The sequence below is a fragment of the Gopherus evgoodei genome, chromosome 2, assembly GCF_007399415.2.
Source record: "Gopherus evgoodei ecotype Sinaloan lineage chromosome 2, rGopEvg1_v1.p, whole genome shotgun sequence".
In the NCBI taxonomy this organism is placed as follows: Eukaryota; Metazoa; Chordata; order Testudines; family Testudinidae; genus Gopherus; species Gopherus evgoodei.
The window spans coordinates 1,552,812-1,579,669 of record NC_044323.1 but is presented as its reverse complement, the minus strand read 5'-3'; the positions used below and the strand labels follow the sequence as shown (position 1 = coordinate 1,579,669).

Here is a 26,858-nt window from a genome sequence, read left to right as displayed (position 1 = left end):
CTTGCTCCCATCCCTCCATGTAGGAAACCAGTGCCATATCAACCGCACACACACAACTATTCCCAGACGAGCAATACTTACAGCTATTTCTTTAAAATAAAATACAAAATTTTTAGTAAAATTGAAGCTGTCCTAGCAAAACCAAACTGGTATATCTGGATCTAGTTTAAGTCACCTAAACACAGGCACAACAAGTGTCAGAGAGAAGTGGCACAGAAGCACAGAGAGCTCTTACTGCTCAGCTGAAACCTGTGAGAGTTTGGGACGGTTTGTGCACATTTTGAGATAGGCCTTCACTCTGCTGCCACCTTACGATGCTTTGTAAGCTTATCAACCGACCAGTTCCTCAGAGAAAAGCAATCAAGAGCGATCGGAAGAAGGTAAAACTTAACTCTTGGCAAAACAGGTTTTTTTCTTTTTCTTTTTTTGTAATCTCAGAACATAAAGTACAATGTTGCTATCTGCCTTCCTATCATAGCCCCCAAACTAAACACTCGCCACTCTGTGAAATTGGTAAAAAGGACCATCAGACACATCCTGTCCCTGCGGTCTCTAGCAGCATGCAGTGAAAAGAACGTGGTATTTCAGCTTCCACCTCTCTCCGAGTCATTCAGAAGAAAACAAATGAGCGTTGGCCACATGTATCTGGAGCACGTGGCTGGATTTTACAACAGACCAGTCACTGCTACCAGCTGCTCCCCCACAGGAACCTCGATCATTAGTGCACATTTCTCAGCTCCTGGCTCTGGAGGGGAGCCCCAAGCCTGGCTTCAGATTACCACCAATCCCAGCATGTGCTGTTAAACAGGAATTTAGCGGAGGCTCCACATACCTGCAGACACAGGACTGAGAGATTGTCATTGGGTGATGTGCACCTACCCTACTGCAGAAATGTGCAGCCAGTGCAGCCCTGTCAGGTCTCCTATTTCAGAAAAAACATCCATTATTGTTTTGGGAAACAAAGTCTGTGCCTCTTCCTGTTAAGGGGATTAACCTTCCCTCTTGAAACCATTTATCTTGCTCTAATGCCCCCTTCCTGCTCAATCCCAATTCACAGATTTAAAGAGATCTTGCTGGTGTTTAGAATTTAGTAACAAAACATAGGAAGCATCAGAGAAGGGGCAGTGATATATACCGAGAGGGGTACATGCAGGTGGATGGGTCTCTATGAACATCGGGAAAGATCTGAGCCAGCACCTGCAGAGCCAGAGCAGCTGTCACAGTGCCTCAGGGCATCACAACGCAATTCTGCCATCTTACCCTGGGGGGATGCTTGACATCGAACACGTTCTCCTCCCTTACTGAGGTAGGACGACAGCAAGGGCAACTGGCTATGGGTCCACCTCTTAATCCACCCCCCTGGGAGCAGTCTTTCAATGAACGGGCTGGCTATTACTGGCTTACTGGATATGGTGCTGCCCCAGCTGCCTCTGGCTGGGCAGCCTCAGCCCTACATCTCCAGCGGCCACCTCTCCAGAGCAAGGTAAACGTTGGAGGAAAGAACAAAGAGGGTTACAAGAATATTAACCACCTCGGGATGGGCCCTCAAAACAAGCATTGAGAGATGTAAACAACTATGTGGAACTTTCAAGCACAGGGGGCAGGAGAATTTGATGAGCCCAGCAACTTCTCACTGGTCTTAGGGCAGAGGGCGTGTGGCATGAATTGGAGAGGAAAGGTGGTAGTGAGGGGGAAGAGGGGAACAGAGGGAGTTTTATGGAGAGAACAGGGTATATATAACAGCCCCTTTCAGGTGCAAATCTGCATTGTTTATTCAATTTTGTATTTAGAGGAAAAAGCACTTACAAGACTAGTAGACCACTTGGATGCAAACTATTACATTTTAATGTCATTTTATTAGAAATCATGCAAACTTTAATATAAAAAAATACAAGTGCAATAAGAATCTTTGTGTGTAAATACAGATTCCAGGTTACCGTGTCATTGTCAGCTTCCCAAAGAGAAATATTCCCGCAAGCAGGGGAGATGTGGGCTCCTCTCCACCCCCCCTACTTCAAGTAGGCCAGCCCCCTTAGCAGAAGTCTGTCTTCAGTTAACTTTGATCCCTGTACTTTGTTATTCTGCTTTTTGCTTTAAAGTTAGTTTGATGACTCAAGACCACCAGTTTTTTTATATACATTTTGTTTCTTTAGTGTCGTTCGCAACATAAAACAAGGAGCTCAAAGCACAATGGTGTGTCATCTCTTGATGAGCCAGGGCTGTAATGCCTTCGTATTGTAAGCCTGCCTACTCTACCCCTCCCAACCCTTCCCAGACATTCAGCTCTCCCTCTCTGGCTCCCCGGATGAGAGGCAGCCTTTCATTTCTTCCCCATCCTTGTCTCCCACCAGATTGCATCTAGCCAGGTCATCTCTTTACCCCTATATTGAACCTTTGTTAAAAATAATACACATCACACTGGATCCCTTGCATCAGAACACTCACCCTGCATTAACCTGCAACACACTGCTCGAAGCAGCTCCCTGGCCTGATACCCTAACTCTGGCCTGATGCCATGGCAAAGAAAAACAAACGGTCTGTGGCTATTCGACTTAATAAATATACTTTGCGCCCTTTGTTAATCCCTCCAGGGCTTGGTTATTGACCCCGATAGGAGGTTCTCTAAGCATCCCCTTAGCTTGTTGCAGTCAATACAAGGCGTAGTTGAACTGTTACAGCAAGAGATTTTTTTTTAAAAGCACATTCTTATGCCTTTCCTTTCAGACATGGCTTAATCCCATGAATTTGCTCCATCATTTTAAAATATTTAAAATAAAACAACACAAAGAAAAACAACAGTTACAATTGCTGGATATGTCGATAAGAAGCCAGCACTGCAGCAGCGGTTAATGTCTTTATTCCTATGGTTAGGAAAGAAGGAAAGAGAGAAAAGGAAACTTAGCATGGTCATAGCACAATAAATCATCAACACTTCGTCACAAAAAAAAATGAAACGGTTAAAGTCAACAGTTAAAACAGCCTAATGTGTGTGTATAATATCGATAATCATTAAATAGGAACAGCCGAAACTGAAGCAGCAGGAGGAAAAGTTAAAAAAGAGAAAGATCACAGCTTATCCCCATTAACGCCGGCCTGGCTTTGGCCACTCGTAGTGCAGCCCCACCACTTCTGCCCAAACGCAGCCATAGAATGAGGCTTGGCGCCCTCCCCAGAATGAGAAGTGGCTTTAAGCACATGTTTAGTCTAGAGGTCTCCTGCTGCCTGTCCCTAAGAAACACATCATTCAGACTCACGCTGGTGTCCTCCTAACAGCAAGAGGATTGGAGGTGAGGCGAGGAAAGGATCCCCTTTCCACCCAACACGGGATCACCAGAGCCTGAGACACACTGGGTCAGGCACAGCCAGTGTCACAATGAAATGAACCTGATTCCTGGGCTGTCTGGGTGAACAACTACCTTTCCCTGTTGATAGACAGCACCACTGAAAGGGAAGCTAGCCCTGCTAAAATGCTGTCCCCTTCCCACCTAAAGCCAAGTGCCAGGTTAAGGGATCCAAGCTGAGTTACTCTGGGAAGCACATGGGAGGCAGGGCGGGTGGGGACAGTCACAAGCCTTGCTGAACAAGCACCGCAGAAAGGTCGTTTGCATGGGGAGCTGGCTGTTGCCGTGGTGACGAGGAGGTGATGGAGCCCAGGCTCTCGTTGACGGATGTGCTACACCAGGGGGAAGTGCTGCTGGAAAAGTTGGGGGATTTGGAGACGACAATGTCTGCTCCATGGTCCGTGCGAGCCTTGGCCTTCTCACGGAACGTCAGTTTGTGGGATTCAATCTGCAGCGACACAAGGGGGTAGGTGAGATAGGGAGCGGGGGAGGGGAGAGGGGGCAGGGGAGCGGAGGATGATACCATAATGTCATCATTAGATGCCTGGAAAATAAAAGGCAATTTTGTTCATTAAAAATATGGCAAAATATTGATAGAAAAATGTAACTTTAAGCTTAAATCCGTGAGATCAACGTCCACAGGCTGCTCCGCCCCTGCTGCGAGTGCTCGCCCCGCCCCGCCCTGCGGAGCTGAGAAGAGAGGAAGGCCCGAGCACTTACTTGTTTCTTGTATCTGAGTGCCGAAGCTCAGAATTTCCCTTTGGTCACCACCACCCACAGCGGGCGCAGTCGGCCCTACTCCATTCTCCCGCATTTCACTTTCTGCCTGGGGCGCTGTCACATCTCCATTCTGAGGGGCCTGAGCCAGCAGCGCTGCCTCTTCACTCCCCTCAGGCTATAATGAAACAATGGGGTTGGGGAGGACAATGAGGTGTCAGTAGAAGGATGGGAATGAAATGGAGTGAAATGAAGAAACTCCAGTCAGGGTCCCATGGAGACTCCCCTCCGCATGCACCAAGATGGAGGGTGGTTAGAAAGGAAGCAGAGAAGTGCTACGATCAACTCCCCAGTTTCCTGAAAACTCACCTGTATTGAGCAGATCTCCTATCAGAGCAACATCTGGCAGCGACACCCTTCAATAACCCACAACCTCAGCCCGTCTCCCAAAACCTCACTGGCCCCCCACCACAGCTCAGCCAGCTAGTCGTAGCAGTCACTGAATGAGCGCCCGTATTATTAAACCTCTAGTCACTTCCATGGAACGCGCAGTACATTCACATGCAGTACCAGCCTAGCAGCAAGAAGACTAGAACAATGTGATACCATCACCCGGGAGAAGACTGCCAAGCATGACCCTGTAGGATTAAAAGCGAAGGGACTTGTGAAAATAAGTGATCTGAATATACTGCAATGAGAGTCTCCTTGATTTGATTGGTTTTATTTCTTACTTGCCAGATTAATAGTTCACAGTGGATCCGACTGCCACAAACGCAAGTTAGACAGAAGACCACATCCTTGCCATACTGGCTGAAGTGGGTCTATGGCCATTTGGTGCAGCTCTGTTCTGTGGCATGTTCTCCTTAACACGGGTGATCCTATTTGGAATCACCGATTTCCAACACAGTGCTGTTGGGAACATGCTAAGTTAGAGCTGTGGCTTCTTCAGGAGAATGCAGGATTATCTGGAGAGCCCCTCAGCAGATGTGACTAGCAGCACAGGAGCGGGCTGGGCAGAGACAAGACACCATCTGGAAGCAGGCTGTGTTCACGGGCCGAGTGAGCACTGCAGACAGAACTCATCGGTATTGTGCACTCTCTCTATCGAGGGGCACTGTGGATGGTCCTGACTCTAACGATGAATGCACGCCATGATACTTTGGCCACCATCCCGCTGCTGCTCACCACGCTGCTCTGGAGAAAGCCTTTACAAAATGGGTTCCTCAAGCAGCCAAGGGAATGCATTTGGAAGAAGGATTTTGCTGTTTCCTTTCGGAGAATCTGAGTGGGGGCTGAGAAATCTTATTGGTTATAGGTATGGCCATTTCCTACATGCCTAGTGGGGCTGCAAATCTAGCAATAAGCTGGCAATTCCCCACCAGCCTCGTGCAGCCTCGACAGACAGTGCACCCGTCTGACCCCCTTTCTGGGGGTTTAAACCCACATCACACAACCATAATTTTGGTACCTAGATAATTCTGAAGAAAAACACACAAACGTGCAAGGTTCCCACCTCTGCACCATTCTTCCACAAGCAGAGCAAGCCCAGCAGTCTTGCACCTGACCCCTTGACAGGCCATTAAAGGGCAGTTAGTCAGAGAAGTACCTCTCTCACTCGGGTCTGCGCATCTGTGATTTACTATTTAAAACAAGGTCTGACTCCTGAGAGCCCGGAATAGCCCACAGAGCTATAGATGAGCAAGCTGGAGTCTAGTCTGCCTCTCACCCTGGCAACAGAGATAGATAAGATCTGACGGCAGGTGTTGAGGGAAGAGGTACTAGGCACACTACTTGGGTTCTCGCACCCCTAGGCAAATGTCCGGCTCTGACAGGGAAATCACAATGCAAACTGGATGTGGAGGTGACAGAGACACTATTTATGGAACCCAACCCCACGGGACGACATTGGCCATTAGCAAACTGCACTAGTGTGATTACTGTAGAGCATAAATAGCTGCAACAGCCTGGCATAAAACAGGACAGGGATTAGATTCCAACTCCTACCCTAACACATCAACTACTTTTATACCTACTTAAAGCCATTTGCCTGCTAAAGTCTGACTGGGAGCTAAAATTAAGTTTAAAGGATTCAAAAGTGGAAGAAAAATCCTACCTATCCCTAAATAAATACTGCTGGCAGTGTCTCAATTTTAATGGGGTCTATTTGTATCCTTGTTTGTGTGTGAATCCTGCCATGTATGCTAGTCTCCCAGCCCCTATACAGACACCAGAACGGGGACTGTTTACGATCTTGTCTGATGCAGAACCAGCACAATGGGCCAACTTAGACGGCCTCTCGGTGCTCCCACAACATAATGTCAGTTACGAACAAACAGGATTGAGACAATGGAAAACTAAAGCATTTGGAAAGGGATGCTTTTCTCCAGTGCTCTCCTCAATGGCCGAGATGACGCTGGCTTTTGTGCTGCAACACAGGATTTCTTCCTTCCTATGCCACAGTGCTTAGAACTAAACCTCTGGTGTCAATGAATCTACCTGAATATGTGAACTCCAGCTCCATTCTCATGTGTACATGGCTTGGTATGTTAGCCTGCACGTTCATAATGAAAAGGTCATCTAAGGGGGGTGAGTTCCCACCCGTAACAGCAGATGCCTCATGGCAGTAGTAAAGCTGAGAGATGCTCCAATGCAGTTTACAGAGCTGTGGCTGAGAGCAGTTGGAATTATTTCGTGTCCTTGCGGCAGAGAAGTGCTGTACCAAGATGGCATCCCAACTCTAAAGCAAGAATTCATCCTTACAGTTATCCAGAGGAAGGGTTCAGGGCTGGGGTTAGTATGAGGTCAAACCCACCCATGGAAGATTCTACCAGACAGATTCCTTGATGCAGTAAAATGCCTATTTGCAGCCCACAGCACACTGATCTCAGCAGCTCTGTTTGGGAGAGAGCTTCCAACTAGCCATTTCACTTGCTCTGACTGGTGCAATAAGGAAGTTACACATTCACTTAGCCAGGACTAGTGAGCTGATATTCTAACATCACAACAGAGGGAGGAAAAGTCAGATGCAAAGCTTTACTCTCATCCTTGCAACAATGGACCTGTTTATAGATCTAGCCTAAAAGATTAAGCCTCTTCTCAGACCCTCTAGAGGGAGGGAGACAAAATTAACCAGGCTGCTCTCTCAGAGCAGCGGTTTTCACACTCTGCATCGTGACCCACTTTATTGGGGTCGCCAGGGCTTGCGTTAGACTCGCTAGGACCTGGGGCTGAAGCTGAAGCCCAAGACCCACTGACTGGAGCAGAAGCTGAAGCCCGAAGGCTACAGCTTCAGCCCTATGTGGGATCGTGTCGTAATGTTTGCAATCAGAAAGGGGACGTGGTGCAATGAAGCTTGAGAACTGCTTCTCTAGAGACATGCAGTAGGGACCCATCTAGAATGGACGCTGACATGGTTCTCTCATTTAGCTCTTCCTTGTTTTCTAGATTTAATGACAGAGTGATTATGGAAGTGATGCTGGGAATGAGTAAATGGCCACAGGCTGACTCAAGGGGGCAGCTGGATGCATTAGCAGTGAGACATGGAGCTGAACGGAGCTCAAGAAAACCTCTCTCACAGAGCAGAAATGTAATGTACCTTCACCGTGCCTCCTGCTGGCACATGTCCAACGTTGTCCAGAGAGCCCACTTTCGCCTGTGCCTTCTCCTTGAAGTTCAGCTTCTGGTTCTCGATTTTGACATCTCCTCCCCCTGGAGCAAGAGAAGAGGATGGTTTCAGAACAGGGGAGCACTTGGAGCAGAGTCTGACACAGAACCTCCCTCGTCCTCCTCCTCCTGCTCCAAACCAGCCCCCAGAGTTCTGCGTTAAGCCAATTACTTTGTAAGGGATAGAGTGGAACAGTGCATTAAGTGTCTCAGCCTTTCACCAACTAAGGCCTGGGCTCAAATCTGATCATTGTCAAGATGAAAGTTGGTGAATTCCACCTCTGCATACAAAACCACAACCCAAGCAAGCATGAGTTCCCGAGTTCAACTCTGGAGATCCCCTGTGCAGAAAATGCTGCATGTTAGGAGGAGTATGTAGGAAGAACTGCACATTGCCACCTTCGTTATACCAGAAGTGATTCCAACTTCTCTCCTCCAGAGGAGTATGGTCAATCCACGTTAGATGTCAAGGTTATTTCTGACTGCATCCTCTAACTGGCCACTCATGTACATGTGCAGACACCTCTCCCTCCATGTCCTTTGGCAACCTCATCTCATTATTTACATGGATGTTTGCAAGGGATCCACGACTTGACCTTGATGTATGGTTTCTGACTTCCTTTCATTCACTGCATTCCCCACTAGTTTATCTAGTCCAACAAAGAACTAGATAAGTTCATGGAGGATAGGTCCATCAATGGCTATTAGCCAGGATGGGCAGGGAAGATGTCTCTGGCCTCTGTTTGCCAGAAGCTGGGAATGGACGACAAAGGATGGATCACTTGATGGTTATCTGTTCTGTTCATTCCCTCTGGTGCAACTGGCATTGGCCACTGTCGGAAGACAGGATACAGGGCTAGATGGACTTTTGGTTTGACCCAGTGTGGCTGTTCTTATGTTCACTTATTTTCCATTCCATCTCCATCAGCTGCAATTGTAAAACGGCATCCACTAATCACTGTCTTCTAGGGCAGGAAGACCTGTCTCATTCCAGACAGACTCCAGTAACACTGCATAAACAGCTCAAGAGGCAACCCTGTGTCAGCAGTGCAGCCAACAGCACGACCCATAGAACAAGTAAATCCTCACTTTACCCTCCCCAAACATTGGGGTGGGGGAAGAGAGAAATAAGCCAGTTCCTATGCTTGACAGTGCTGCACTCTGCTGGAGGGATGAGAAGAGGCCCAAAGACCTACTAGAGACTTGTGGCAAGTTCTCAATGAATGTGGGAGGGCTGCAACCCCCATCAAGTATCAGGAGATGTGCAGTGTATTGTTCTGCTTCCTCTAACCATTTTATTAGAAAGCTGTTCATATAGTCAAACACTGGCAGCAATTTCAGCCCTCCAGAGACATCATTAAATACATAAGCTCCTCAGCATTTTAAAAGAATTTCTGAGCTTTGAGTGGGTGAACAGAATCCTTTCTGGCCAATGGATTTTATCCCATCATTTTGGCCACACAGAGTTGCTTAAAAATGTGACATAACAGATAATTCTTGCAGGACTATTGTGCTTTAATCAGCCCTGGACAAGAGCAGTTATTGTAGTGTAGTGTACAGCAAAGCACTGAATAGACAGAGGCCAAGTTTGTCACACTATGTTCTCAAAGGGGAGAGAGTTTTTGATGCACTGAACCATGATGCTCTGTGCACAAGGTTGAACTGCTTTCAACCCAAGAGCCTTTTGGGCTGGGTCTGGGGACTTCTTTGGAAACAAAGACTAGCTTGTAGTGTTTGTTTTCAGGTTTGGAGTATGAACTCTGTCTTCTTCACACAGGCATGTTTCGTTACCAGGGGACTCTTCTGTGCAGGTGAATGTCCCTTGCTACTGAAAAAGCCAGCAAGTCAAGAGCCTGGACCACACTCTTTGGGCTTACTGAAGGGTCAGCTTGATCTGACATGAAGCAAAGTGTAGACAACTGGCCTGCAGCCGTAACACCTCGGACTGTGATCCTGTCAGCATTTCAGCTAAAGAGAGCATCTGCTCAGTGAGGAGTCCAATGGAAATCTCAGATACTGGAAGAATTGGTGCCTCTGCTGTGTTGTCAGTGGGGAACAAAGGATTCTTGCACATCCATTCTGTAAAGTGATTTAGGATCAACTGAGGACAGGTGTTACATAACGAGTATGGATTGTTACTCTACAAAACACTAAAAGGTCTCCTGCATCTGTTCCAGAGAAGTGGACAGAGGTACTTCACCCTTCTCTAAAGCCTTCCCTCTGAGGATCTCATTAAGCCTCAAATCCCTTGAAAGGCAGGTAGCTCACCATTTTAGAGTTGGGAAAACTGAGGCAGACGGGTTAAGTGACTTGCCTTGTTCTAAGTTTGGCTGTAACAATGACTTGCTATTTGGAGCTTAGAACAAGGCAAGTCACTCTCACAGCCAGGATTAGAATCAGCTCGCTTGATCCCCAGTCCCCTTCTCTAACCAGGAGATCATGCTGCATCCATAAGAAACTAGGTACTTCCCTTCGGAATACCATCCATCCACCTAACTTGCTCCAATTGGGATCACAGGTTCTGCCGGAATGACATGCAATATTCACTAACTGGCGAAGTGTGAGGGTGCACACTAAGAGTTTTACCTGGCTTGTGTTTTATATTCGTTTTAGAGCCACACTTCGAGGACACTTTGGAAATGTCAACTTTCTTGCTCTGGATCTGCACCTACAGAGACAGGAAGGAACAACTCAGCACAAAGAAATATTTTTTATGAAACTGGAAACCACTGTCTCACCACAAAGGGCAGTTTATATTTAACCCTTGCCACACTTTTCCCATTAATCACCTGGCTGGTAGGTGTCAAATAGCACTGCTGATGTAGGTTACAAGAATTCTTAAGAAAAAGGCAAACATTCATTAATATCATCAAAAGCCCTGCCCCAGCCAACAAAGGGTGAATATGTGCAAGTAGAAACGTGTACTGAATAAAACCAGTAGAGATGGAGAGTGACCAGAAATGAGTCTCTCTTATGGCATATGCATATGAGTATTAAAGTTTGACCAAAGAAGCCAATTCCACCACCAAGTTCCCCAGGACTGTTTCTACCCAACACCAGCCTTGACTTTTAAAACTGTCCCATGTCTTGGCCTTCAGCCAAGTGCCAGGAGAGAAGTTGTCTGTATTGGTCCATTCGGAGCAAGGCTATCCTACTGTGGTGCCAAGCATATACCACAGGCTCTAACTTTTTCTCTACCATCTTCAGCCAACACACCAAGATGTGGATCCACCCGACATTAAGTCTGTTTCTTTAGGGCATGTTGACAGGCATGCGCTGCTACGTGTGGGGACAGACTGCATCGCCACACCTAAGACTGTCTTACTGCTATTATAAAAACAGGCTGGATTTGGGGGTTCTCGGAGATAAGCTATGGAAATATATATATTTTATTTACTGGATTTTATTTGCTGCAGCAACATCATCACAAGGTTGTTTTCTTGACAAATCTAAAACGACGCACTTTTGGGCCTTATCAATACCTGACTGGGAAACCTCTGGAAAACCAGCACCAGCAGTACTGTAAGTGATTCAATAGATGGCCCTCTTCTGGGTCAGCAATGAGCCAATGTCGCAGCATGAAGTTAGCATAGGACTGCTGGTGGAGGTGTCCTCTTTTGGAAAAGATGTAAAGCCAAGGCTGTTGCTACTTTAAGACATTAAAGATTTCACAGTCTTTTCTCCCAGAATGGGGTTTTAGCCCTGATACCCGGGCTGAATTCTAGCTTCAGTAACTACACTGTGCGTCCTGGAGTTTCAGTAGCATAGACTCATAGACTTAAGGTCAGAAGGGACCATTATGATCATCTAGTCTGACCTCCTGCACAATGCAGGCCACAGAATCTCACCCACCCACTCCTGGAACAAACCCCTAACCTACGTCTGAGTTATTGAAGTCCTCAAGGTGCAGAGAATCCTCCAGCTGCTGCCCCTAACCTGCTGTGTAGCTTTGTTGTGTGCCACCAAACGGCTGACCTATTCCATCCCAGAGGAAGCTGCATTTCAATGGCAAATGAAGTTATCCTTGCCTGGTTAATTTGTAAAATGCTGCATGGAAGATGGGGTCAGGAAGGAATTTTCCTCCAGGGAAGATTGGCAGAGGCCCTGGAGGTTTTTCGCCTTCCTCTGCAGCATGGGGCATGGGTCACTTGCTGGAGGATTCTCTGCACCTTGAGGACTTTAAACCACGATTTGAGGACTTCAATAACTCAGACATAGGTTAGGGGTTTGTTCCAGGAGCGGGTGGGTGAGATTCTGTGGCCTGCATTGTGCAGGAGGTCAGACTAGATGATCATAATGGTCCCTTCTGACCTTAAGTCTATGAATCTATGAATATCACCAAGATTTTCCCCACAAGGAATTCATTACTTCTAGTTATTTTAACAGGACTAACTTGTGGGTGGGGGGGGACTTGAGAAGATCCTCTGATCTAGTTCCTCCCTTGCTTGGAATATTCACTATCAGATTATTCATATAAACAAAATGAAAGTATTTCCTTAGTATTGACTTCACCTCTTTATAAAGTGAATGAGGTAATATATTTTATGAGACCAACTTCTGTTGCTAAGAGAGAGAAGTTTTCAAGCTTACACAGAGCTCTTCTTCAGGTCTGGGAGCTTCTAAACCATTGCAATTGCCATGATGAAGCCCATTAAGAGCCTACTGAGAAGCTTCAGGATTCATTGTGTGCGCATGTGAAGATTTGTATTTGTAGCTTGGCTTTTTTGGGAGGGGAGGGGCAATTATGTGAATTAGTTTAGTGCATGCATAAGGTGCTGGAGTCAATGCTCTGTTTGTTCACAGAATAGGTACAATCCAGACAGAAGTAATATAAGCCCCCTCTATATTGTCCCATGCCAATGTCTCTCAGTCGTGACCCGGAGGAGCTCGTTAGGCCTCTAGGGATTAGAAGAGAGTTCAGTGGCTATGGTCCATTCAGTCTTTGGTCTTCACAGAGTCTACCAATAAAGTTGCCAATGAATGATGATGGCTTTTATGATATGACCATTTCTTTTGCGAGAACTGGACTAAGATTCTGTCACTTGGCAACTTGAATGGTAAAATCTGAACACAAGAACGAGGACCTTGAAGAAGTCATTGTGATTTCTCACAATATCTTTAGGTTGTGGACAGCCGTTTCTTGTAAAGTCTCAATCTCCCACTTCCTACTAAGGCAATGTCCACACTACACAGCTTTTAGTAACACGGCTGTGCCACTACAGCCGTGCCATTACAAGGTGCACTGTGCAGCTGCAGTTTGTCGTCAGGAGAGAGCTCTCCTGCTAACAAAAAACTTCCACCCCAACAAGCGGCCGTAGTGTTGCTGGCAGGAGCGCTCTTCTGCTGACAAAGCACTGTTCACACCGGCACTTTTCGTTGACAAAACTTGTGTTTTTCAGCAGCGGAGGTGTGTGTTTTTAGTGCGCTTTAGTCAGTGCAGACAAAGCCTAAATTGAATTACTGAACTTGTCCCTCTAAAGGACATGTTCTCAGACTCGGGGGCCAAAGTGAAGTGCTGATTTAGTTGCCTGACTTTAGGCACTCTGGGTAGGAAGTGTGACTGTTACTTTCCTTTAGTTTTTCACCTCTCTAACCCACTCTCCATCCACTTTCCATTAGCAGGGTGGTAGCCCCAAGGCACCAAAGAATCCACATGCTCTTAGAAGAATTCTGAATGATCTCACCTAGACCCTTTGACAACAGGGATAAAATGAATATACAGGTTGTCCTCAGACTTATGACACAATTGGTTCCTGAAAAATCACATTTTAAGTAGAAAACATTGCAACCTGAATTTCCCATAAGAACAATGTCAGATCGAGTGTCGTAAAATCGAAACTGATGTCAAAGTCGAAACAGGACTTTATAAATGTTGTGTCGTTCATTGTAACTAATGCCGTAAACGATGGGTTATCCTAATGTCTTACTCCTTGCTAGGTTTAAACTTACTGTAGGCATTTTATTTCTATTGCTTTGCTTTTGTATTTTTTCTCTTTATTTATAAAAATAAAACAAACACTATTTCCAGGTAAAATCTAATGCTGCATGCTTTGGGATCTTTCTACTAAATATAATAGAAACAGTAAAATAGTCTACAGCCTTCGACCTCAACTTCTCAGTATCCAGACAGTCAATCACCACCTTTGCACATAGGAGGCGGAGCAAGCAGGTTCCTCCCCACCCCCCCTGCAATTTTCCCCCCAGAAGGTAACTGAATGATTTGGCTAGCGAGTCCCAGTCACTTCTACCACAGCAGACCTTTTTTTTAAAATGGCAACACCAAACCTGAATAGCTAGCTTTTGCTAACCACTCTGCTTGCCCCAAAAATGCCCAACAGCCATTACTGAGGAAAGAGTAGCACTGGAAGCGTGGACTAGAGTAGCATTGGAACCGAGGACTTTTCAGTCATTCCCATCAGCTGTATGATTAAAAACTTTAAGAACGGAGTTTCTGTGAGCAGATGCAATGAGACGACTCTCGTGCTGTCTGACTGGACAGAAAATGCCTCAGAAGTGGACACCTGGTACAGTGCCCAGGAATAGCAGAGGGAATCCAAAACGGACAAAAGGAAATCCAATCATAAGAAGCCAGGTGTGCCAGTCTGGCTCTTCTACTCACATTGGTACTGCCTGGGCTGGGTTTGGGGGCGATGGACGGCTGGGAGCGGCTGCCTGAAGCTGGCTTTGGGGCATTTGGAACCTGAAAATGATAAGCACTTTATTCTCTGTTCTCAAAGTGAACAGCTTAACTAGTGGACTGAAGAGGAGAGATATAGTGGTGACAGGAAGATAGAGATTGGGAGAACAAAGAGCTGAAAGAGGATACCTCTTCCCTAGAGTTGGAAACACCCTCTAGAGGGGACAGAAGAACAATAAAACTGAGAGAAGAGGACAGGTTTGGTGGTTTATTACATGGGATTTTTAGCGTAAAGTGAAAAACATTCCCGACAACCCCAGGTTTTATTCTGTAACATGTCTGTTGATAACAGGAGGAGGAAAATGTACATGAGGCCCAGCCAGAAATGTACTGTACAAAAAACCAACCAACAGAAAAGGAGTGGTTTATAAAATAAAGCCCCTTTGGGTGCATAACAGCTGCTCTTTAGCAGTACAGCTGAAAGAACCCGTGCCAGCAATCCAGATTATATCTAAACATTATGTTCCAAGCTCTGGGGATACAGTTAGACCAAGTTAGCAGTAAGAAACAGGAATGTACCATAGCCAGAAGACAACATTGTACATGCACACAAACACCAGCTGATGAGCCAGTCTTTGACCACCCTCACCCCAATCTTCCTGACTGAGCTGCAGCACACAAAGTAGAGTTCACCTACGAAATCGCCTCCACAGGCGATCACACACTCTCCAAGACCAAGAACATTAGGGACCCATGGAGGATACAAGTGTGTAATTAATACTATGGATGCCAAGCACGGGGCAAACTGAAATGTGAGACAATCCCAGCACAAATATAAAAAGCCTTAGCAGTCATAAATCTTGACTAAAACTAAAGCCTGATTAAATGAAAATTACACCTGTACTCCTTGGTAGCTGGGCTCTTCCTAAGCCTGGAAGAAAAGATTGTTATCCACCTGTGAAAAGGATGACTAGCCTTTGATTTAACAAGCTTTTTTAATAAAACCCACCATGAAGGTCTTCAGGATCTTCTTGCAGTAACTTATGAAAGAATCTGAATGCAAGAGTTGATGCATAATCATGAAGACAACCACACGCATATTTCTCAAGAAGGTGTTTACAGAGCACGACCTGCACCACAAGCAATATTCGAGGCAGCATTTACAGCCTCCAAATCCAGTGAATGGCAAGTGCTCAAGATGCAGAAGCAGGTGACCAGACACTGAGCTCTAAGCTTGCCTCCAGCGTTGACTATTTGCAGGCCAAGGATGCAGGTTTCCTCCCCACTCCACCCTGCAAGAGGAGCTGAAGGGATTTACTTTAGCATTTTTAAACAGCATTGCATTAATACGTTTTTAATCCCACAACTGCACAGAGTCAGTGGAATGGAGCCGGGAAAGTCAGGACATCACTATAGGTGACACTCCCACTCAGTCCAGGGATTCTGAACTTCAACGGCCAATAGCTGTCAGTGTGTTGGGCACAGAGACAATGGAAAATTAGCAGCAACAAGAAACAGACTCTTCCACCCAGTCACCCTCCTTATTTAAAACACTGGCAAAGTTGCTATTGCTACTAGCACTCATACTCTGCATTCCCAGAAACCATCACTACTTAGGAAGTAAACAAACCCTGGCACAGATGTATATATATATTTTTAAAGGTAATGCAAGCTGTGTCTGCTGGGAAACAGGTGACCTGCCAGGTCAACACAGGACGTCTTTAAAGCCTATAATTTTACAGCATCCAGATGGTATTTGGCATTGCTCCACCCACTCAGCTCGAGGCACCTAGCAATACTACCTCCATCTGAAATCCACAGCGTGTACTCAAAGTTTATAGACAACCCTCACAATATTAGCTCGCAACACCTCAGCAAGCTCACCTCCCTATTTCCAGTGAAACCAGTAGCCTTGAATGTTAGAAGTCGCTCTTAAGTTAGTAACTAAACAAAGATCGGAAACTTTCATCCCCAGAAGTGTTTCAAAGTCCTTCTCCTGATACAAAGTCTTCCCTGCTTTAGATCACTCGGAAATGGGTCGAATGCATGGCTGTGAAATGTAACATACGCTCACACATTTAACCTAGTACAGCTTAGGGGAAAGTCTACCTACACACCTCCCAGAAATCTTAATTCTGCTGTGCTCATCTGCCTGAAACAGAATATTCTCAAGAGACCACATACAAAAGCAGAACAAGAAAAGAAGTTAGTAGAAAGACAGCTTGTCCAGAGCCCATACTTACATTCCCACCTCCAGGGACATGCTTAATATTGTCCTTGGAACCACACTTGGACTGAACATGGCTGTAGTTCGCTTTTTTGGAGACTATCTGGACCTAGAGTGTTACAGAATGGAAAAACAACACAAGGGAAGAGGACTGGTTAGAACTGTCATATGGCAGGCTGGAGTGATGCTGTAACATGGCGGATACACAAAGAGCTGTGTTAAATGTCAGCCCAACTTCAGTATTAGGTGTGGAAGAACTTGAAAGACAGAGAAAACGAGTGAACAAACAAGGAGAGGCAGAGTACAGCTAAGCAGACAGCGGCAGCGGTGACAGCTTAAGTGCTATTGTGGAGGACAACACTTTCCTAGCGTATTGTACAGATGAGCAATACAAGAGTGCCTGGCTGACAAGAAGACTGTGTGCGCTAGCTTCCTCAGAGCATGTTCAGCCATGCATTCCAGCAGTGAGAACTAACATGGCTATCTATATCCCTTCAGTCTCACACTTTCACCTCATTGATCCAACTCACTGCCTCTGATGACCTTCTCACTGATTAGTCTCTGCAGTTTTAAACTATTCCAGTTTGCCTGGGAACAACTCAAATGCTAGGCAATGCATCTGAAAATCTCTCAACGGTATAGACTAATCCTGAAAGCAGTAACTGCATGGAAGGTTGTCAAACCACCAATTTAACTTAATTGGCAGCAGGTCCGATGCCAGCCAGATACAGGCAAAACAAAGTATCTAACAATCTGAAACAGTTCCAGACCCATTAAACACACAAAAAAGCCTAAGGCTATGAACCCTCAAAAGTTAAGTGAAAGCTACAACTCTATTCTTAAAAAAAGATCAGTTATGACAAGTCCCTGAGTTCAGTCCAAGAGGTTACTTACAGTACAGCATGTTCAGAACATGGTACAACAAGATAAATTAAATATGGGGTGGAAGCTTTACCTCTTACAGTACTTTGGTTTGGTACATTGAAGATATCACCTGTAGCTAGAACCACCAACATGGATTTTTCAAAGGATACTTGCCAATTTAGGTAGACTGGATTCAGTGCAAATTTACCCTACCATGGAAATTTACCAGTTTCCTGGCTCTAATTCAGAGGAACAAACATTTAAGAGCAAGACCAATGCCATCCTGTACATATATAAGGTCTACCTGATGGTATCTCAGAAGATAGCACCAGGTCACAAGTTAAACTTTCACTGCCAGCCCTCCCCTTCTCTACTCCCTTCCCCCACATAGTTCAGATCTGGGAATAAGATTTCATGACAGAACTTCAGGGCAGGACGCCAACAATTGGCAACCGCCAGCTGTGAGGGGTTAGACAACAGTACTGGTGAAACTAGGTCTGGAAAATTACAGGGAGAACATTAGGTCACCAGTTCTCCATTTTTTGTTGTTGTTGTTTGAAAGTGGCAGGACCATTGATCCCTCTTCTTAATCCTAAACTGACAGCATCCATAGAGAAGGGAGGTTTTCCTCACAGAAGACCAGCCCATCTTAGAGTTAGCCCATCTAAAAGTGAAGTCAGAGCACACCACTCAAGCAATGTGTTAAGTCAGGCCTTGGAAAAAACCATATGTGAAGTCAGCAGAAATACTTCTGCCTGTATTTTACTGGCAGTGTCAGGACATACAGGAAAAGTGCGGAAAAGGTGCGCGTGGGGGGAGGAGGGAACAGTGACACTGACACGAGAAAGCATAAAAACTAAATAGAAGGGAAAGTGACTCAAATGGAAAAAAGTTTTCCTTTCATCTTTCAGGGATAAAAGACTGAAACAAAACTCACTTTCCCATTGGGCTGCTTTTGTGCCCCCTCTTTTGTTACAGTTGTTTTAGTAGTAGCCATTTTAGAGACTGCATTGGGTTCAGACTTTCGAGCAGCACCGGCTGATTCTGGTTTTTTCTCTACTTTAGCCTAGATGGAGACAAATGGAGGATGATTTTAATCATGAGAATCAAAGTAAATGATGGAAGGAAATGATGGAATTCAAATCAATAACCAAGATAGATGCAGTGGACTGGAGAAGCCAGGGAGAACTTTTTATAAATCAACATGGTAAAATGGTGAGGCAAGATGGAATCGCAGATCTAGAACTGGTAAAGCAGAAGGCTCGGTCTCACTCAGACAAGTGAAACTCTTGAAAGATCCCTTCATGCATCAGAATTTTAGCACTTTCTAGTGGGGTAGGTGGTCAAGGCTCTGTGGAAGAATTATGCCCAGCCTCATACTAACTGAACAGTTGTGTCAGATTCTGTCCTGACCGCTGAGCCTATGCAACAGTTTTTTAGCTCCACAGGTCTACCTGGAGACTTCCTCCAACCTCTAAAACGCTACTGCCGTAGGCGTTCTGCTAGATGTGTCTGCACTGTATTTCCATTACTCATCTCCCTCACCACCCTAACTTGCCTCATGCTATAAATTATGCTGAATACAGTGGAGAAGAAACATGACTATCCTATGTATTAAGATTTAGTTCATCTAGACTGGTGTAAAGGCAAAAAGTTATAGTTAGTTCAGCATAAGGATTTGCAATGTAGGAAAAACTCAGCGTCAACCTGAAAGAAAACATTTTTCTGCTGATTTCTTACTTTTTAACCAATGCTCACCACAAAAGGCGAGTGCACATAAGGCTGAATTTTTTAAGACCAGAGCTTCTGCAGCAGCCCTGTACCCTGCTGAACCAAATAATAATACAGCAGTAAAACAGGCAACACTTCAAAGCTATTCTTCTTTTGGGAGTGTCCTAATAAGCAGAGAAGACTTTAAAAGCCCTGCAAGAAATACAATGATTCTCTTTGACATACAGTCTATGTTAACATACATTCTAACACACTGCTATTATGAAATGGAAATGATTCAACAAAACAAGGGAGCACATTGTACAGACAATGCCCCTTGAACAGACAGCCCTGAAGTCTAGTCAGAAAGCTTCCCATGCGTCTGGAATTCTAGAACAGTCTACAAAATTAAAGTGAGCTTTAGAGCTCCTTTTGACCAGATTTCTGAAGGACCTCAATGGTGTTAGTGAACCTCCAATCTAGTCTCGACTGGCATTCAAATTTGTGAGCATTCCTCCCCTGGTTCTCACTTCCAAGTCCTCCAGCCAGGTTTGGTTTACCCTCTTTGGAAGCTTCTCCCCTTGTGAATGCTGGCACAACTTTCCCTAAACAGCCAGACATTCTCTGTCATTACTTATTCACTTTTTGTGTACCCCAATGCATACTCATGGAAGCACTCCTTGGGCTTCTTGGCTCTGAGGAATAGGTCATGACCGCCTACAGGTATAACACGCTGGACTTTTACCAGTTTGGTGGTACCTTCTTTTTCAAACAGGTGGCATACTACAGTGCAGCTCAGGACTGCCCTTAGGAATGGTGTGCCTTTCAGAGACTAGGGCTCCGATCAAAAAGTGCTTCACCTTGGTTACAGAGATCAGAATGGAAAATCCGTTTCAGGAGACCACTCCCCTGTATTAAAAGTAAGGGTGCTGCAGCTTGCTCCATTTTACACAAAGTAAAGCCCTTGGACTAAAGGCAGGTTGCCAATTCAATACTCCCAAACTTTGCCTGACTGAGTATCTGTTATATGATGTCTTACAATAGTTTCAGGTTTCTGCATCTACATGATGTATAGGATGGAAATGTTAATGATTGCCTTCTGATTAAAAATGAATACACATTAATCAGTCTAATGTCTGACCCATACAAGGAACTCCACAGAATTATTCCAAGGCTTTTCTCATTCAGAGAATCACAGGGAAAAAATGAATTAGCACCTCTGTATTAAATGAGGGCCTCAAGCTATGTCCTACCCACTCCTTCAACCTGGGCCTCTACTTTTTCTCAACCCATCTCCCTCTTCCTTAATTATCTGCCTGTGGCCACCAGAGAGTGTCCTGAGAACAGCATATGCTGTCCTACTCCACCGCTGCTTGAAGCCTAACCCGTACAGCACATTGCTCATGTCAACAGAGACAGTATGTCCTGGGACTTGCTCCTGAATCCAGATCTTCCACATAGTGGCACATTACTCTACCTGGTGTACAATTCAGCAGTCCCAAATCCTCTTCTCAAACAGATACTCAAATATAAATGAGCTCTGAACTTTCACATAAGCTAGTCTCCTGATCAGGAGTGTGGCTCTGTTTTTCCATATCAAAAAGAGTTGTGAAATTTTGTTCATATTCCACATACACTTTAAAAGGTTTCATGGAAGTATTTCCTCTATATGCTAACGGTGCTGCCTTGTTCACACGGGGAACCTAAAAGGAGCTCTGCAGAGTCTGAATATAGGAAAGCCAGTGAGCACAGAGCGACTGAAAGCGGTGAGGACTACCAATAGCTCTTAAATGCATGAGTAGTCATAAAAGCCGACTGAGGAGACTTACCCTTCCTCCACCAGGTTGGTGTTTAATGTTATCTGTTGATCCGATTTTGGATCGTATGTTCTTCAGATCAGGGGCAGAAACACTGCTGGTTGGGCGAGGAGGCTTGGGAACAGTGCTGGTTTTAAGTGGAGCTTTAACTGTTGGTTTTTTAGCTTCTGGAGTTGCACTTGATGCTGTGGTGGGTCTGGCTGCAGCTGGCTTGGGTTTGGGGCGGCTGGTGGCGACTCCAGGTGAGGCAAGAGTACCTGGGGTTGTAGCAGTAGGGGTAGTGGCACCGCTCTTAGCAGAGTTTGCAGGCGCACTCTTTGGGCGGCTCAGGTCTGCTGCAATAATCATAGCAGAAAGGGAAGTTTGAGTAATATCCATCACATCAAGCAGACAAATACCCAACTGTAAAGATATACAGTAACATGTTGATTGAACACATTTCTGTAGTCAAGTAGAGAAGCATTTAGATGCAGGACTGAGGGACGTTACCTGATGGTGACTTTGCAGTGGTCTTCCTGGCATCTGCAAGTTTTGTTTCAGTCTTGATAGCTAAAGAGTACAAAAACAGTCAAGCTTTTCTGCACATTTTCATTGTGAACAGATTCATTGGTGTTACTAGGAGTGAAACCAACACACAGACCAATCCTTTGTGGCTGCTGGCATAGTTTCCATGACTGGCCAGACATTCTCCGTTGCTTCTTAGCTATCAGCTTCGTCTGTATCCCCAATGCATACTTGTGAGATGCAAAAAAGGATAACTGTTACTCATTTTAGGGCTAGCCTTTTTCCTGCTATTTAGAGGGAAACATCAAAGTATCTCATAAAATCAGCTGCGTCCCTTGCCTCGGTGAACTTCCTCTCATTACAAAAGCAGCTTCTTATTTCACAAGATAAGGTAAAACTCATGTCCTTCAGAGGGAGACTCAATCCCATAGAACAAAGTCTCAGGGAGGCTAGAGAATGTCACAAGATGGTTAGGCCTCAGCATGGTGGGTAAGGGTCGCTTTATTTTTACTTTTATTCATTTTTATATAATGGTTCTCTCACATCTCAGCAACTGCTTGCTAGTGACATTCAATTGATACCTCTAATGACTCCCCCTCTCTGCTTCTCTTAAATCAATTTGGGGCCTTCTCTCAACGGTCTTCATTTAATATCAAAGGCAAAAATGCATCCCTTGGCAAACTTGTCTATCTATAAACTTTGGCATCATCTCTAACCTGACGATAATTTACTAGATAGTTTTCTGACACATGAAGGCACTATACCCAATACAAGGTTACTATTTTGAACCTTACTATGATGGACAAAAATGAATTATTCAAGAGACTGGAATTTGGTAGTTGCCAAGGGACCAGTGATCATGACCTGATTACATTCAATGTAGGCAAATAAAAGACAGTCCCAAGCAATAATAAATATACTTGGTGCTTTAAAAGGACGAATTTCCAAAAGTTGAGGAAACTTATGAGCCAAACTGATTGGGAAGAAAAATTTAGACAGAAAAAGGTAAATGAAAATTGGGAGTTCTTTAAGAAAGGGGAATTAGATGGCCAAAATGCCACAATTCCCCAACCAAGAGAGAGGACAACTTTGGCTGACAGCCCATCCTGATTGTGGCAAATTGAAGTGAGCAATTACAAACCAAAAAAACCCAAAGAAATATATAGCCATCGATATAAATTAGAAGTTATGAAGTGCAGAGAATTGCTAATGGACACTAAAGACATGAGAGAAATTCCATGGCTGGCAGGGCTAAGGCCAAGAAGGAAGAGGCAGCTCTTTTAATTTTGTTTTTGTTAATATCAAGAATAAATAAATATTAGCAATGGTGCAGGCCCATTACTAGATGTAGATGGCAACATTGTTAATAATGATGCAGAAAAGGCAGAAGTGTTCAATAAATATTTCTGTTCTATATTTGGAAAGAAGTAGGATAATATATTCATATCACATGAAGATGATGAAGTACTTTGCAGTCTATTAGAACTGAGGAGGATGTTAAATAAATCTGCTAAGGATAAATATTTTGAAATCAACAGGACTGGATAACTTACAACCAAGAGTCCCAAAAAGTTGCCAAAGATCATCACTGGCCTGCAGATGTTCATTTTTCTTGGAGTACCATGGACATTCTAGAAGACCGGAAGAGTGTTAATGCTGTGGAAATTTTTGAAAAGGGCCAGCGAGATGGCAGGGTAACTGTAGGTGAGTTAGTCCTGTCATCAATCCCAAGCAAAATAATGGAAAAGGACATACAAGACTCCATAGGTAAAGAATTAAAGAACTGGAATATGATAAATTCCAGTCAATATGGTTTAATGGAAAACAGATCTTATCAAATAAACCTGATTTCATTCTTTGATGAGATTGCAAGTTTGGTTGATAAAGGTAACTGTATCGATGCAGACAGACTTTCATAAGGCTTTTGACATAGTATCACATGATATTCTGATTAAAAATGGGCACTATATAAAATCAATGAAACACAAATTCAATGAATTAAGAAGTGGCTAACTGAGGTCTCAGAAATTAGCTGTCAATGAGGAATCATCACTAAATAGGAGTGTTTCTAGTAGGGTTCCATGGGCCTGGCACAAGGCTAGTGCTATTTAACATATCCATCAGTGATCTGGAAGTAAATATAAAATCACTGCTGATAACATTTGCAGATGACAGACTGGCACAGTAATAATGGATGAGGACCAGGAAGTCATACAGAGCAATCTGGATTGTTTGGTAAAATGGGCACATTCAGACAAATGTGTTTTAATATAGCCAAATGCAAAATTATCCACCTACAGACTGAGGGACTCTGAGTTCTGAAAAGGATTCAGAGGTCATAGTGGAAAAGTAACACAATATATTCCCAATGTGATGCTGTGGCAAAAAAACCTCATGTGATCCTTGGATGTATAAACAGGGGAGTGGTGAGTAGGGGTAGGGAGGTGATTTTACCACTTTGTATGGCACTGGTGAGACTGACGCTGGAATACTGCATCCAGTTCTGAATGGTGAAGTTGGAGGAGAGGGTGCAGAAAACAGCCACAAAAATCATTTGAGGGCTGGAGAAAATGCCTTACAGTGAGAGACTTAAAGAGCTCAATCTGTTTAGCATCTTAAGACGACTGAGAATTGACTTGATGACAGGCCCATCACAGGGAGAAAATAGCAGGTACTAAAGGACTCTTTAATCTAGCAAGAAAGGCAGAAGCAGCAGCAATGGCTGGAAGGTGAAGACAGACAATTCAATTAGAAATAAGGCACAAGTTTTTAACGGTGAGAGTGATTAACCACTGGAACAAATCACCAAGAGGAGTGAGGGGTTTCCCATTCCTTGATATCTTCAGATCAACACTGGGTGTCCTTGCTTTAGCCACGTACAAGTTACCGCTTCATGGAGTAAAGTGTAAAGAGGGTGAAATTCAGATGACCTGTGATATACACAGGCTTGGAAATATTAGATTCTTATCAGTAAATATTGATAAAATGTCAATTTCAATCCAAAACATTCAAACCAACAGAAAAATATTTCCATAGATAACAGAAATTTACAGATCGGCAAAATAAAAAAAATGCTGCTGGCGAACCCAGAGTTTGATTTAAGGGTATGTACTTGATTATTTTGACATGTGATGTTGACAATTTGTGTTATAGACTTTTATGAAAAGCTCTAACTTTTTGAACTTCAACATCTACTGTCAATAAATAATTTCATGACCCCTCTTATTGTCTCACTACCCCCTAATTTCCTGTGAAAATTTTAAATAGACAAAAATAAAAAATGCTTAAAAATGAAACGTTGATATCTGTTGAAATTACAAAAAAATAAAAATCTCATTCTGACAAGCCTACATGTACAGGGGCTTAGAATGGATCATCTAATGGTCCCTTCTGGTCTCAGACTCTGAATTTCTGAAACTTAAATTTTCTGTCCCCTCTGTCTATGCATCTGCCTACCACCATCTCTACACACCTATCACACTTCAAGTTCACACCTAGCAGAGCTCAAGCAGCCTCACCATTTGTGGCCAAAAACGTGATAGTTTTATTTGCAACTGGAGAACTAGCCACTTTCTTTAATGGCAGCCTAAATGGGACAAACTTCTGGAGCTAGAGAAGTGCAAGCACGGAATTTGCTCACTATTGCCTCAGTTCAAACTGTCAGGGGTGCTATGAGCTGCAAGAGGTGGCTACATTTCTGTGAACTAATCCAAATACTAATATTTTCCAACAGAAGCTAGAACCAGTTTAGAAAGAAAGAGCGCTCGTCCTGAGCTCAGCAGGGCAATGCTTACACGTTGGCCTTTTGGGTGGGGAAGTAGCAGTGCTTCTCGGACCAGAGGCTGTTGTAATTGGAGACGCTGCAGTTGTCCTGGGCGTGGCAGGGCTGACCTTTACAGCAGCTCGAGGTGTTGTAGCAGACAGTGGCTTTGAAAGTGAGGTCCGTTTGTCTGGGCTCTTCGCATCTGTTACCTGGTAACAAAAGGCTACACTGAAACTGATGGCCCATTTACAAACAGTACTCTCAAGAGAACTTGGAAAGTGCTGAAATTCCTTTTCAAAAGTGCCAAAGCACAATTGTTTGGATTCTTAAATACGTAAGCTAGTCCTGCTAAGAAAAGTTCTGTTACATGGAAAATTCTAAAACAAATTCCCTGTAGTACATGAAAACCTGTTGCTGGCTATACTTAGTGAAGGACACATGGGACAGAGAGGTTGGTGTACCCTAAAATTCGTTATTCAGTATCTGGGAAGCTCCACTAGATTCCCAAGCTGACAGGAGTAGTCCATTTGTAGACTTGCACAAAGTATTTATTTTCAGCTCCACTGTGTTTTTCAGTCATTATTTCCCTATCATCATGTCACTCACTAATCTCTGGGAGAGGAAGCTATTTAATTTACAGGCCAAAATGCTTTCTAGGCTAAAAAGGCATTTGTCAGATCATCTGGAACACAACTGATCAACCAGTTTACGAACAACTGATCCATCAGGAAAATGGACAGTGGTTCATTCCTTCTTGGAAAACTAAACAGATGGGACGATTTGACTGCAACATCAACAGAAATTGGAAATAATTCAGAAGTGGTTATTTGGGGAAGGGGGGGCAGGGGAGTTACACAATATTAGGTAATAACTCAGAATTTCTGCGGTATTATGGTTTACCTAAAATCAATTTTTAGAAGTTTTATAAATTTATGATTAATGATAATTTTAGAAAAGTAACTATGGAAGGAGGAAGTGAAAGTGGGATTACCTACCCCAAAAATCAGTATTTCCATCAAAATATATATTGGCTTTGTTCAGACAGACAAAGACACATATTTGCCCTTTTGAAACCACCTGTGTAGGGGACACTCAAACACAATCCTTTAGCTCTGTGTTTGACGGTAAAGGCCTTAAACACAGTGATGAATGTAAAGATTTACAGCTGAAATTTATTTTAACATTCCTTTGCAGTTTTTGTACTACTGCATGAGCATATACACATTACGTTGTTATAAACAAAAATGTCTTGCTTCAAATTGGATGTAAATGTAAGTACCTAGATGTAATAGTAGATTAAATTTAAACATCTAGAGATGATACAGTGGGAGGTGAAGTAAACGGTTTTAATTTTCTACCTGAGTGAGGAGCAGAAAGTCCATTAGATTTTTAAATTTCTCCAATTTAATAATCTCTGATATATTTTTTTAAGTTCTTGTTTGCAATTGTATTTGTATTCTGTCAGTGTCCCTTTAAAAGTCTGGTATTCTACAAATACCAAATACACACTGCACAACCCAATTACAGGTCAGAATCAGCACAGGAGACACTGAAGACAGGCTTTCAGTTCTCTAAACTGAGTGCTTATATCCTTCTTTAGCTCTACGATATGATG

The 26,858-nt window shown here is 43.9% G+C and overlaps 1 protein-coding gene across 14 annotated transcripts in view; it reads right to left on the bottom strand.

The window, feature by feature from the left end:
• Positions 1-3,661: 3,661 nt before the first annotated feature.
• Positions 3,662-26,858, bottom strand: part of MAP4 (microtubule associated protein 4) — a 271,212-nt gene continuing 248,015 nt past the window's right edge. For 8 of the 14 annotated variants that reach the window (XM_030549736.1, XM_030549737.1, XM_030549734.1 and 5 more), the window contains 10 exons: positions 25,275-25,452; positions 21,466-21,525; positions 20,989-21,311; positions 18,387-18,515; positions 16,602-16,694; positions 14,341-14,421; positions 10,308-10,389; positions 7,654-7,766; positions 4,062-4,236; positions 3,796-3,885 (listed from right to left, as the gene is read on the bottom strand). In XM_030549736.1, the coding sequence (XP_030405596.1) occupies positions 3,878-3,885; positions 4,062-4,236; positions 7,654-7,766; positions 10,308-10,389; positions 14,341-14,421; positions 16,602-16,694; positions 18,387-18,515; positions 20,989-21,311; positions 21,466-21,525; positions 25,275-25,452 (1,242 nt within the window). In that variant the 3' untranslated portion in view covers positions 3,796-3,877. The other 6 variants (XM_030549739.1, XM_030549741.1, XM_030549742.1 and 3 more) reach the window with 6 other exon arrangements.